Source organism: Apodemus sylvaticus, chromosome 8 (assembly GCF_947179515.1).
Source record: "Apodemus sylvaticus chromosome 8, mApoSyl1.1, whole genome shotgun sequence".
NCBI classification, from domain to species: domain Eukaryota; kingdom Metazoa; phylum Chordata; class Mammalia; order Rodentia; family Muridae; genus Apodemus; species Apodemus sylvaticus.
Genome location: NC_067479.1, coordinates 57,689,169 through 57,702,515, shown reverse-complemented (window position 1 = coordinate 57,702,515; position 13,347 = coordinate 57,689,169). Strand labels below are relative to the sequence as shown.

Genomic DNA, 13,347 nt, shown 5'->3' with positions numbered 1-13,347 from the left:
TTTTATTTTAATTTATTCGTATGTGTGTATATCACATGTATGCAGGCATCCACAGAGGCCAGAAGAAGGTGTTGGATCCCCGAGCTGGTGTCAGGTGGTTGTGGGTGCTGGGAACCAAATATCCATCCTCCGCAAGAGCAGCGAGTACTCATAACTGCTGAGCCATTTCTCCAGGCCCACATTTCCTTCTTTTACGGCCTCCTCACTCCTTCTGTAAAACAGGAAAACAAAACAAACCAACCAAACAACAACAACAATAACCCTGTCTTCTCCCATACTTGGAAATATGGGGACCCACAGATTGAGCCCGTCCTCGGAAGGAGAAAGTGAGATCCAGTTCTGTTGAAGTCCAGCTTGTCTCTTTTACTTCCGTCCTTGTGCTTTTTGGCATAAAAAAAAATGATATGTCATTGCCAAATTCATGACAATCCTATGACAGTTTCCTCCTATGTTTTCTTCTGAGTTATATACTTGTTCTTAGATTTAAAACTGTGACTCACTATGACTCAGTTTTTATGTATGGTATGTTCTTTGGCACGGGGCTCTCTGGTGTTATAGCTAGCCATCCCCAGGTGTTGAGATGGTGGTCTCTGTTTTGTGTGCTTAGTGCGTTATTGGAAATCATTAGACCAGAATATATACAAAGGCTTGAACTCTTTATGTAGGTCAGGCTAACTTTGAACTCACAGACTACACTGTCTCTGCCTTCTGTATACTGGGATTAAAGACATGCACACCAAGGCAGCTCTCTGTTTCTTTTATGATGTAACCATTTCCTGCTTTAAAGTTTTTTGTTTATGTGAATGTGTGTGTGTGTGTGTGTACATGCACCAGATATCCTGGAGCTAGAATTATAGATGACTGTGAGCTGCCCAACATTTTGGTAGACCAATATGTGTTTTTAACTATGGTGCCCCCTTTCTAATTCCTTCACTCTTTTCTTTTCTTTTTTTCTTTTCTTCTATTTTCTTTCTTTTCCTTTCCCTTTCCCTCCCCTCCTTCACCCTCTCTTTCTTTCAAGACAGAGTTTCACTGTAGACCAGGCTGGCCTTGAACTCAGAGGTCACCTGCTTCTGCTTGCTCTGCCTGTGCCGGGATTAAAGGTGTGCCTCACAACACCACACTCACTGTCTTAGTGTTTGTGTTTACAGCACTCTGAGATCACTTCCGGCTTTCTCTGTATCCCATCTACCTTGGTGTATTGTGTTTTAATCTCATTTCTCTCTGGTTATTCTCTGAGTTCTCTAAAAATCTCTTCTTTGTCAGTTTACTGATGTGCTGTTGATGGACTAGGGATGTCCTTTGATGATAGATGACTTCCCTACTCATAAGACCCTATCTATGCATGAGACCCTGGGTGTGATTCCCAGAATTGACAAAATATATGCTATTTAATTTCAACCTGTTTGTGATGTTTCCAGTATTTCTTCTTCAGGCTTGCAGCAGCACCTTTACCCACTAAGCCCTTTCAGGAGAGTACTCACATGGTCTCCAACTATGATCTTGTTTTCTAGTCTCACTCCACAGAATCCAAAACACATACAGTATGATTCCCACAATTTATATCCATTAAGACTTGCTGTTGTAGTCTAACACAGTACGTAGGAGAATGTTCTCTGAATTTAGTTTTGGAACATGTTCTTTATTCTTTTGTTGAGTGGGCTGTTAGGTTTATCTTGATACATCCCATTGCTGTATAGCATTGTTCAGATCCTCTATGTCTTTATTGGAATGGCCCAATAGGTAATGTCACTTGCTCCAGAGCCAAGCCTGGTAATCAGGGTTTAATTCCCAGGACCTGTGAGGTAAAAGGAAATAACTCCCATAAGTTGTCCTTTAACCTCTACATGTATGCCATGGTCTGTGCACTCCCACAATAAATAAATAATTTAAAAATTTAACGTATACTATTGAGTTCTCCAAGTGCTAGTTTCATCAAGTTATCCATTTCTCTGTTTAAATCTGTCAATGTTTGTAAACTTCACACAGCTTGGATCGCTGATACTCGGTGGATGTATATTTATAATTGTTATATCTTTGTATCAGTATGTTGTCTGTTGCTAGCATAAAATACTCAAGGGTAGTTACTTTATAAAGAAATGGGGGTCATTTAGCTTATAGTTTTGTGGGTACAAGAGCACGGTACTACCAACCCCCTGGCTGCATCACGTGGCACCAAAATGGTAGATCCAATGCAAGACTTAGAGATTATCTAAAGCAAGAAGCCAGAGGGTGGCCTCTCGCTCGTTTACAATAAGGACCACTAGCTTCTTCCCAGGATGGGCCCGGAGTCTCTAAAACACTCTGGAGTCTCCTCCATCTTTGCTTTCCTTGGTGTTTTTGTTTGTTTCGTTTGTTTTTCTTGTTGTTTCAATGTTTCTTAAGAAAGGCTCCCTACATGTAACCTAGGCAGGTCTAGAACTCGTTATTGTAGTCCCAGAGATCTTCCTGCCTCAATTCCCACCATGTACTGAGACTGTAGACAAGTACCGCCATGCTAGACTATGGCTCTCTCTCTCTCTCTCTCTCTCTCTCTCTCTCTCTCTCTCTCCCTCCCTCCCTTCTTTCCCTCCCTCTGCCTCTGTGCATCATATATATTCTTGGCATCTGAGGAGGTGATGAGTCTCCAGGTGGGTGCTGGAGACTCAAACTGGGTCTTGGAAACAACAAGTGTCCTTAACCACTGAGCCAGCTCTTCAGCCCAGCTCCTGCATTTCTTAGTTTCCAACATAGTCATGACAGAAGCTGAGCTTCTAACACCCACACATAGCCTGATGATAGCAGTCTTCTTGGTGAACTGAGTCTTTACAAGTATGGCTATTTTATCTGCGTGTAGATCTGTCTGTATGTCACATGCATGCAGGACTTGTGGAGATCTAGACAGGGTGCTGGATCATCTGTAGGTGCAGTCAGTTGCTTGCTGCTACATGTGGGTACCAAGAACCAAAGTCCTGGCTTCTGCAAAAGCAGCATGCACTCTTGACCACTGAGCCATCTCTCCAGGCCCAGGGGTGGTGGCAGCAGTTACTTGTTTTGAGACATGGTCTCACCGTGTATCTCTGAATGGCCTGAACATGCTCTGTAGACCAGGATGGCTTTGAACTCATAAAGATGGGTCTGCCCCTTTCAAGGTATAAATCATCACACTAGGGTCAAATCATGTTCTCATGTTCTCTTTGACCTGCCAATCTGTAACAATTTTTCCTGCAAGTTTTCACTGAAAAATTTGGGCCATTTAAATTTAAAGCAGTTACTGATAGTTGGTGACTTGCTTTCCTATTTTTCCTTTTTCTTTTTTTTCCGTTTAATTTATTTATTTCTTTCATGTACATGAGTACACTGTACACTGTCACTGTCTTCAGACACACCAGAAGAGGGCATCAAATGCCCATTACAGATGGTTGTGAGCCACCATGTGGTCGCTGGGATTTGAACTCAGGACCTCTGGAAGAGCAGTCAGTGCTCTTAACTGCTGAGTCATCTGTCCAGCCCTTGCTTTACCATTTTCAAAAATTTGTTTTTAGCGTTTCCTACCCCATTTCTATTCTTCCATGTGACCAATTGATTTTTTTTTTTTTTGAGATGAAGCATTTGATTAACTTGGATTCTCCTTTTGTGTATGTTGTATAGATTTACTTTGTGGTTATCACGTGGATTACATAAGACATTTAAAAGCTATCACAATTCAACTTGAATAGATGGGTATAACTTCAAATACTTATAAAAACAAGTTTCTATAGAGCTCTGTGCTGTCCTCCTTTTTTTTTTTTTTTTCAAGACAGGACTTCTCTGTGTAGCCCTGGCTGTCCTGGAACTCACTTTGTAGACCAGACTGTCCTGGAACTCAGAAATCCGCCTGCCTCTACCTCCCAAGTTCTGGGATTAAAGGCGTGCGCCACCACTGCCCAGCACTGATGAAGATTTATGATTCCTCATATTTATTGTCTTTAAAGCTTGTCTTTTAAAGGGAAGTTTCACATTAATATGGAAATAACAAACTTTTATTTTTGTTTATTTTTGCCTCTGATGGGTAGCTTCAGACCTATTTTTCATCTAATTTACCTTGGTTTTTTTTTTTAAATTATTTCTACCTGAACATTTGGTTTATATCTCTTGCAATATAGTTCCACTGATAAAGAATTCCCTCCTCCTCTGTTTACCTAGCTACATGGCTAATTTCCCCCTCCCATTTGGAGGCTAGTCTTACTGGATTACAGAGTTCTTGGTTGACTGTTGGTGTGTTTGTTCCTTGCTTGCTTTAATCCTGGAAATACACTATCCCATTTCTGACTGGCATCCCAGAGGCCTCATGAGGAGTCAGCTGCCTGGCAATGGTTATCAAGGATTCTGTACAGAACAAGTTACATCTTTTCCTAATTCTTTCAAGGGTTTCTCTTGCCTTTAGTTTTTCAGTTGTTCAAAAACATATCTCAGGCTAGGTCTCTTTCGGTTTCTCTTAGGAGCACATGATGATGCCCAGTTTCTATTTCAAAAGCTTGACACGAAGACTGAAATGGCCAGAGTGCCTGGCTCACCCAAATTGTGAACTTTCTTCCGTCTTCAACCTCTTTCCTGCCTGGGCTTGGGACTTGATCTGAGCCTGGGAATAAGGCTACCAGAAAGCAGATGTCACATATGGGTCTGAATTTGAATTTCTCAACTCTTCTATACACAGATGCTTTTGAATATCTTCATTTCCAAAGCAGCTCATCCCCAGATGCTCCTTCTGAGCTATATTTCAATCCCTCATCTTTGTCCCAGGTATCTGTAGGTCCAAAGTCCCTGCTGTGTCTTTCCTCAGTTGATGCTTGAGTTAGATGACTGTCTTGTGGGCTATCTCCAGATGGTTAAAGAAAGTAAAGTTTATTCTGCCCTCTCCAGTTTGAGAAAGGGTACCAGGAATTCAGCTGCCATCTTCACCCCCTGGCTCTGGATGACCTATAAGCTTTGTGAGAACAGGCGCAACAACCGACCCATATGCCATAACCTGGGTCGTAACTAGGTAGAGGGATGGATGGATGGGTAAATGAGTGGATGAATACATGTGTAAGTGGATAGACAGATAGAGATAGATAGTTAAATGAGTGGATAGATGGATGGATGATAGATAGTTGAATGGGTGGATGGATAATAGATAGGCAGATAGATAGATAGATGGATAGATAGATAGATAGATAGATAATGGAGGAAAGGATGGATTGATGCATCTAAGGAGTGGTTAGCTTACCCCAAATGAGCGCTTACTGCAAGACCCCCTCCCTTTTCAGTGCTTGACACTCCCTTTCCTTATTCAGATGGTGTTGACAGTAAGTTCTTAGGGTAGAGAGTCACACATACTTGCCATGCTTCACAGTATGAGACTTAAACACTTATTTAATTTGTAGAAGCAAAAGGAAGGCTTCCCTGCTAGAGTTTGGGTCCTGGAAGCAAAAAAAAGAGTTCCGCTCAGAATCAGGCACCATACCCTCCCATCTTATTTTCCCAAGTGAGGGCTGAGGATGACAGGGGCTTTTGACTTGCTCTAGTGAGGGTAGCTCCGTGAGGAAAAGTCCTCCCCATCAGCTTGTCAGTTACTAGAGCGGAAGGTGGGAGCTCAAAGTCCCCAGTCCCTGGGACCAACAGAGTGGATCACACCTTTCCAGCCTCTGTCGCAGACTCCCTATCTCAAGCCCCACTGAAGGGCGACTTTGACGAGGACTGGTGTCGCAGCCCAGGCACCTCTATTCCCTGTGCAGATTTGGATAGCCTTTTCCTGTTCACCTGCAAACTCCACCCCGCCCACTTCTCCAGATGCTGAGCTCAGCACAGTCACAGCACAGCCAGGTGTGTCCTCAGGTGGCATTTTAGAGTAACGGCCCCATCCTGTGTAGGGTCACTCTGTCCAACCATCTTGTCCGCTCTGGTGGCTCAGAGGCTATGGACGCAAGTAGCAGAGAAGCTGGAGCTAAAACAGAATAGTTGAAGGATGTATAGAACTCAGCTAAACCCAGAGCCCTCTCCAACCTGGAGTTGGCCCTGAAGCCCAAGGCTTGGCCCTAAACTTATTTGCCAAGCATTTTTTTTTAAATATACTCTTCTTCAGAGCTAGCAGCCTGAAGAGTGACAAACGAAGTTATATCCTGCAAAGGAGAGACCTCGGTCAGAACAGTAAGTAAACAGAGCCCAGCGCGGAGCAGGTCCGAGTCCTCCCAAAGTACATTCAGCTGGGAAGTGGGCCAATGGCTGGGGCCCAGGTCGCTGGTACCCTTTCTACTGTGCTTCTCTGACTGATCTCTGGCTACCAGGTGGATCCCTGGAGCTGGGCCTAAGAGGGGGAAGAGAGTCCTGGCACAGGGTCACAGAATCACTCCAGGGTTTTTGTTTGTTTGTTTTGTTTTTCCTTTTAGTGGCCAAGATCTGTAACAATGAAGCTGGTCGCAGCAGCATTTTGCTTGAGCCTCCTTGCAGCTGGCCTGTGGGTGGGCCTCTCATTGACATCTGAGTCTGTTGAAGAAGGGAAACCTGGAGGAGGCGGAGGCAGTGGTGGTGGTGGTGGTGGTGGCGGCGGCGGCGGAGGGGGCATCGGCATCGGCATCGGAGGTGGTGGAGGCAGTGACAGGAGCGGCGGAGGAGCAAGAGGATGTTTTCTCCCACCATTGCCAAAAGAAGATTCTTCATTCTGCAGGTAGGGTGGGGAGGAGTGGCCTTCTGGAGTGTGAATCTAGAATTCAGTGGCCCCTGTGGCTTGGCCAGCTTTTGTGAGAGCAGGCATAAATAGTCTGGAGACCAACTCAACCGAGTGAGTTCTGAGTGGAAGACCCTGTATATAGATTTACAGCTAGTCATCCAAACCCAACAGAAAGCCACCTCCCTGGGTCTTCTGAGACAAAGCTGTATTTGAATGGGGGGAAAAGGCAGGAAAAAAAAAAGAAGTACTCAGAGTCAGAGGTTATTTGTCAATAGTAGGCCTGTGTGTGGTTTGCCAGGGAGCCCTCAAGGGATTGTGGTCCCAGCTGGAGTTGAGCAACCTGAGTTCCTTAACTGCATTCCTGAACAAGTTCCCTTCACTCTGGGCGGTCACCAGCTGTAGGCCCTGGAATTCTGCACTCTCCTCACAGTATAGAAGTTAGAAATGGAGTCTTCACTTTGCCAGTCTCCTGAGCTGCCCTTTTTCCTTGTCACTTTTCTGCCATCCCCCTAGCAAGTGGGTGACTGAAGAACACTTGAGGCAAACTAGAACCACCATGAAAGAAGAAATGCTAATTGAGGAATTTCCTCCCTCATACTGGCCTGTGGACATTTATCTGAGTAACAATATGGGGAAGCCAAGTTCATAGCGCAGCCCCAGGCAGGTGGCCCTGCACATCTTATAAGAAAGCAAGCTGAGAGAAAGCCTTGGAAAACAAGCCAGTAAGCAGAGTTCCTTCTTGGATTCTGCTCCAGTCTCTGCCTCTAGGTTCCTGTCTTGGATTCCTCCACGATGGACCACAAAGTGTTAAGATGAAATAAATCCCTTCCTCTCCTGAGCTGGTCCGGTTGGTGCGTACCACAGTAACTGAAAGAAAAAAACAAAAAACAAAAAACAAAAAACAAAACAAAACAAAAAACCTAGGATAGCCAGGCAGGTGGTGGTGGCACATGCCTGCCATCCCAGCACTTGGGAGGCAGAGGCAGGCAGATTTCTGAGTTCGAGGCCAGGCAGGTCTACAGAGTGAGTTCCAGGACAACCAGGGCTACACAGAGAAACCCTGTCTCAGAAAAACAACAACAACCAACCAACCAACCAGATAAACAACAACAACAACAAAACAAAACCTAGAAAACTAGGGCATATCCTAGACAGTAATGCCAGCTAGGGACCAAACACTCAAATACAAGGGCCCATATCTAGGGGGTGTTTCTCATTCAGTCCATAGCCGTTTGTGACAGGTGGCCTTGGAGATGGAGACAAAGCATGGATATGTCAGCCCTGAGGACAGAGCTGGGTCTCTCCTGAGGAGTCCTGCTTAACTCAGCTTTTAGCCTTGACTAGGGAGCCTTTTCCTCTTGTGGAGACTGCCAGGGAATTCTGGAAGACTGGACTTAAGTCCTCAGAGCCAGGAATCCGTAAAGGAGAAATGTTCTGTTTCGAGTGGACATAAATTATCATTAAGAACGATTTTGTGGGGCAAGGTCTCACTTATGTCTGACCAAACCTAGGCTCCATCTCAGAAGCGGAAGAGTGGTGGTTATCCGTCTGACTTTCTTTGGTACCTGCCCTCCATGGCTGCAGCAAAGGTGCACAGAGAGTTGACCTCCTTCTGACCCTCAGTTTTCCCCAAGTCTGCCATGCGCAGGGACTCTTGTCTGAGAGAGTCCTCTCTGTCCATCTTGCTAGCTGCAGTCAACAGCAGCAGAGGCAGAAGTAAGCCTAATAATCTTTAGAATGCTGCTGTGCATAGAAATGAAAAAGAAAATTCATCCCTGCCTGGTGCTGGTGGCGCCTGCCTTTAATCCCAGCGCTCAGCAGGCAGAGGCAGGAAGATCTCTGTGAGTTTGAAGACAGCCTGGTCTACAGGGTGAGTTCCAAGACAGCCAGGACTAAACAGAAAAACCTAGTTTCAAATAAATAAATAAATAAATAAATAAAACTAAATAAAAAAAGAAAGAAAAACCCATTCCTAAAGATGTCTTCGAAACTGCCCAAACTGTGTCACTCCAAAAGAATGTTGCACACATGCAAAAAGTTAAGAGAAACAAACAATACTCCTACAGTGTTGGTTTGGCCAACTCATACTGCTTCTTCCTCTCTCTGGGACAGCAGAGACCAAGTCTAGGTGGTGGGGTAACCACCCCCCAAAGCACACTGTGTGTGGTTTACTTGCTGCCGTGGACCCAACTGCTTGTCTGTCTCCAACTTTGAACCTCTGGAGTTACTGAAAGCACTGGGGACCAATGGGTGGAAAAGGCCACCTGGGTCTCGCTAGGAGGCCACCTTTGGCCTCCTCTAAACTCCTACAGGGACTCTCCTGAAGACAGGATCCTCAAATTACATCCTCCCTGGGTGTCCTTCAGGTGTCACTCCAGCAGGGCATGGTGGTCTAAAGAGCTGTTGTCTATTTACGGAATAGCTCAGCCGCACTGGGCTTCTGGGAAAGGCTGGGGAGCACAACCCCTGGTCTTTGTGTAACAAGAATGTTCTGACAGGCTCAGGCATGACCTCCTCATAGGGCTCGATTCAGTCAGTTTTCTACTCCACCCGGCAGGTTCTACATCTGTGCGTTCAACCAATCATGAGTTGGAAATGTTTGGGTCGAGGGACGACCTCTGATTCAGGCCTGCTCACACATTTCGTAAGCCAAACACTAAGAAGGTACACTGTCACAGTCGCGTATAGGACAGTTCATCCAGCACAGATTCAAACATCAGCAGGTATATGAGCACAAGAGACCGAGAGCAGCCTGGGCTGTATAGAAAGTCCCTATCTCAAAGGGAAAAGGGGAAAAAGGGCAGAGATTATGGGAGTATAGCTCAGCGATAGAGTGCTTTACTGGTATGTACAAGTCCCTGGGTACCACACATGCACATGTGCATACAGGCATGCATACATACGAATATGTATGCACATACACATGCATACACATCTGCATACACATAAGCATATATACATATGTCTAGACACGTACATACACACACATACACAAGTACATGAATGCACACATATATGCATACATTTGCACACACATATTGCTTAGGTATTGAGCATATACAGCCCTTTGTCTTCATTTCCTATAGGATGCTACCACACAGCAATTTTGCTGTATGCATCATAAACATTACAGAAATGATCTGATGACACGGAAAGACGTGTGTGTGTGTGTGTGTGTGTGTGTGCGCGCGCGCGCGCGCGCGCATGAATGCAGACATCATACCACTTTCTTGAGAGATTCATACATCTGAGTGTGAGCCCATCTCTGGCATACTAAGGATGACTATATTCTTCCCGGGCACCTCATAGCATGCCAGACTTTGCTCTACCCACTGACCAGTGCTGTGTCTTCACACCAACCCCAGGAGGTAAGAGCTGTCCCTGTCTCAGGCAAGGGGACCTAGGACAAAAGCCTCAGGTCTCAGTCACACAGCTCTGGGGTCAGACAGCTGGTTGGTTGTCAGGTTTAGAATTTAACACCTCTCAACTCTGCATGCCCAGTCGTGCTGGACTGCAGTAGCCTTGCAAGCCCCAGGATTTGCTGAAACCCTGGCATGAAGTGACTGCCCCTCTCTCCATAGGAACCTTGAAGTTTTCTACATGGAGATGGGGAACATCAGCTGTAAAATTGTTCCTAAATGTAATCTATACAGACAGAAGATCATGACCTGGCAGTCGCCGATAGTCAAGTTCCACGCGGCTTTGGATGTGAGTGAACTGGGTTAGCTGACGGAGACTGTGGGGCCCTGACTTGTCTTTAGCTGGCTTTTCTTGGGAACTTGGAGCGCCAAGTAGAGGCTCCCATGGCCAGGGAGTTTGCAGGAGTCAGGCAGCTATTGCCTGGAGTGGTGGTGTTCATCCTTCCTTTATACAGTTCCTCAAGGAGTGGTGACTCCCAACCATAAAATTATTTTTGTTGCTACTTCGTAACTGCAATTTTTACTATTGCTATGAATCGTAATGTAAATATCTGATATGCAGATGGTCTTAGGTGACCCCTGTGAGGAGGTCATTTGACACTCCCCTGAAGGGGTCATGACCCACAGGTTGAGAGAACCACACTTGGCTTAGAGGTTGTGTCTTTCCTACAGTGGACCTATGACTGAAGCTCTGGATTCTTGCAGTGTGAAATGTGTCCTTCTGGTGTTTGAAATAATCTGAAACAGAACACCAGAGTGTGTTAGGAACTGGGAGCAACTACTTCTTTGCCTGGGAAATAACTGTTGATACCTGTTCTGGAAACTTCCTTGGGTTTGAAAGTCCAGAAAGTTTAGGGGCGGGCCATGCAAACAGGAAACAGGGAAGTAGGGTTATTATTTTCCTCTTGTTGTCTCCTGGCCCAGACAAAGTCCACAAAACATCAATGGCTGAGGCCAGTCTCCTGTTCTCTGCTAGGTAGGGGTACTAGTGTCCAGAAGTGACATGGCAGGTCCCAAGTGGGTAGACAGAAGGTGCTGACCCTTCTGTGCAGTAAGGCAGGAAGGGACTACAGGGCTCTTTTTCCTCCCCTGTGCTAGCCCCAGAGGCTCCCTGTCACCCTGGTCAGGCAGATCAAACTGAGGCACGACACACCTAGCCACACAGGTGGCCTGGGCAGCATTGTCACCAGGACTGCTCACATGGGTGGGGCTGGCTTGTCTGTCTCCCTCTGAGCGTTTTTTACTATTGGAGATCAAATATGACATTTCACAGTTGATGTGGGTGATATACAAAGCTGGGCTGGCTAAGCTTTCCTGTGTACAACTGTGACAATACACAACCTTTCCGGTGTCCAGGAAACTGAGCATCAATAGCCCTTCCCCCACTGACCCTCCTCCTTGAAGACCTCAGCCAATGTCATGCCTATGGGGAGTCAAGAGGGACAGAGAAAGGACACCTGCTGCTGCCAAACTGGGAAAGATCCCAGCCCCGCCCCTGCACCGGCCCAACGTGTTGTATGGAAACCCAGCATATCCCTGTAGGATGGGACCTTTGGCTTCCCTAGGGACCTCCAGCTCTGTGTTGCTATTGCAGCAGGGGCCCACTAGGTGGGGGTGTAGACTGCCAAGTTCCTGACCTCCGTGGAGGGAGGCCCTGGAGACCATTTAGGAGTCTGGTTTCCCTGGGTTTACTCCAAGTCCTGGGGTGTGAATGCATTAACAGAGAGGTTGGGGTCTCTGAAATCTACTGTCTCAGCCTGGAGGTGAAGGGTAGAAGGGAGAGAAAAGAGGCTTAGTGTTACCAAGGAGAATCAAGACTCGCCAAGGAAGGTTTGGTGGAAACAGAGGACAAGAAGACAAAGGAGTTTTGTGCTAGCGTAGACCTAATGCTTTCCGGAAAAATGTGACAGACTCAGGGCAAGGTAGAGCCAGGGGTTCTGTAACGCCCGCCCCGTGTGGCACTTCATGCTGGGTCCTGTTTATGCTGTGGGCCCACTCAATTCTCTCATCAGGCCTGTGCACTAAGCATTCGCTTTTGTAAAGGGGTTAGTGCTAAGTACCAGGAACCTTACTGGAAGACATGTTGCTAGTCCCCAGACCGAACAATGGCTCCCGTTCCCCCAAATGTGCTAGATCCCCCAAAGGAACATCAGGAGCTGCTTGTCAGAAGAAGGGTGTGGGGTTGTGGGGGGAAGCAAGGGCTGTTCTGATGGGTGTAAGGATTTAGTCAGAGCTGACCCGGGCAGTGCCAGGCTCAACACCGAGAGAGGTCTGTCTGTCTCTAGGAACCTGGGATCCAGGGCTCAATCCCTTCCAAGGGCTCTGAGGGGAATTTGGAGGAGGGGGTGCTGAGAGCAAGCTCCCCTGGTGAGGGAGGGAAGGACAGTAGGGACCGCCCTTAAAGAAGTTGGTGGCTGGGGCTCCTTGAAGAGTTTCAGGGAAGAGACAGCTGTAGAGAAACAGGTGGAGAGAAAGAGGTGCCATACTGGAGCAGGGTACCTCAAGAGGCAGGCTTGGGTAAGAAGGACTTGATTCTGCAGCTAGAGGAAGAAGTGATTTCCTCAGAGTCCCCAGGGAAAGGGCGAGAGTTGGCACATGGCTTAGCGGAAATACCACCTCATTTCCAAATTTAAGTCACCAGAGTTGCAACTGTCAGGGGACTTGCCCAGGGAGATCCCCACCCCATCTCGGGGATGGGAGTGAGGTTCCTGCCTCTCCATACCATTGCACAGGCTTCTTCCGTCTTCGAGTTTTACTCCCTCCTCCAGGAAGCCTTCCCTGACTACTGGCTCTGAACTCTGCTTTCCGTTCTTGCTGATAATGTCTTGCTGCCAGCTCTCTAAGCATCCCTTATCCTTCTAAACGGAGCATTTCCATTCCCTCTGTTGCTCATTCATACCTTGTACCACAGCGATCACCTTGTAAACACTGAATGGCTCGCGGTCCCTGTTGGCATGGCGAGACCCTGTGCTGGCTGGTTGAGCAAGAAGGCAGTGAATGCCGAGAGTGGATGGACGGATGGACGGATGGACGGACGGACGGATCAGTCCATGAATGGTGAATAGGTGAATGGGCAGATGGATAAATGAGTGAGTCGATAAACGGATGGGTAGGCAAACGAATAGGTGGGTGGGTAAATGGACGGATGGATGGATGAACATATATGTGTAAGGCTATATAGATAGACAGAGAGTTGAATAAGTAGAAGGATGGATGGTGGACATGTGGATGGGTGGATGGGTGGATGGATGGATGGATGGA

The 13,347-nt window shown here is 46.7% G+C and overlaps 1 protein-coding gene across 2 annotated transcripts in view; it reads left to right on the top strand.

The window, feature by feature from the left end:
* Pebp4 (phosphatidylethanolamine binding protein 4) overlaps positions 1-13,347 on the top strand; it is a 216,183-nt gene that overhangs the window by 844 nt on the left and 201,992 nt on the right. For both annotated transcript variants that reach the window (XM_052191092.1, XM_052191091.1), the window contains exons 2-3: positions 6,387-6,664; positions 10,249-10,375. In XM_052191092.1, coding sequence (XP_052047052.1) covers positions 6,405-6,664; positions 10,249-10,375 — 387 coding nt within the window. In that variant the 5' untranslated portion in view covers positions 6,387-6,404. The remainder of the gene's footprint in view (positions 1-6,386; positions 6,665-10,248; positions 10,376-13,347) is intronic.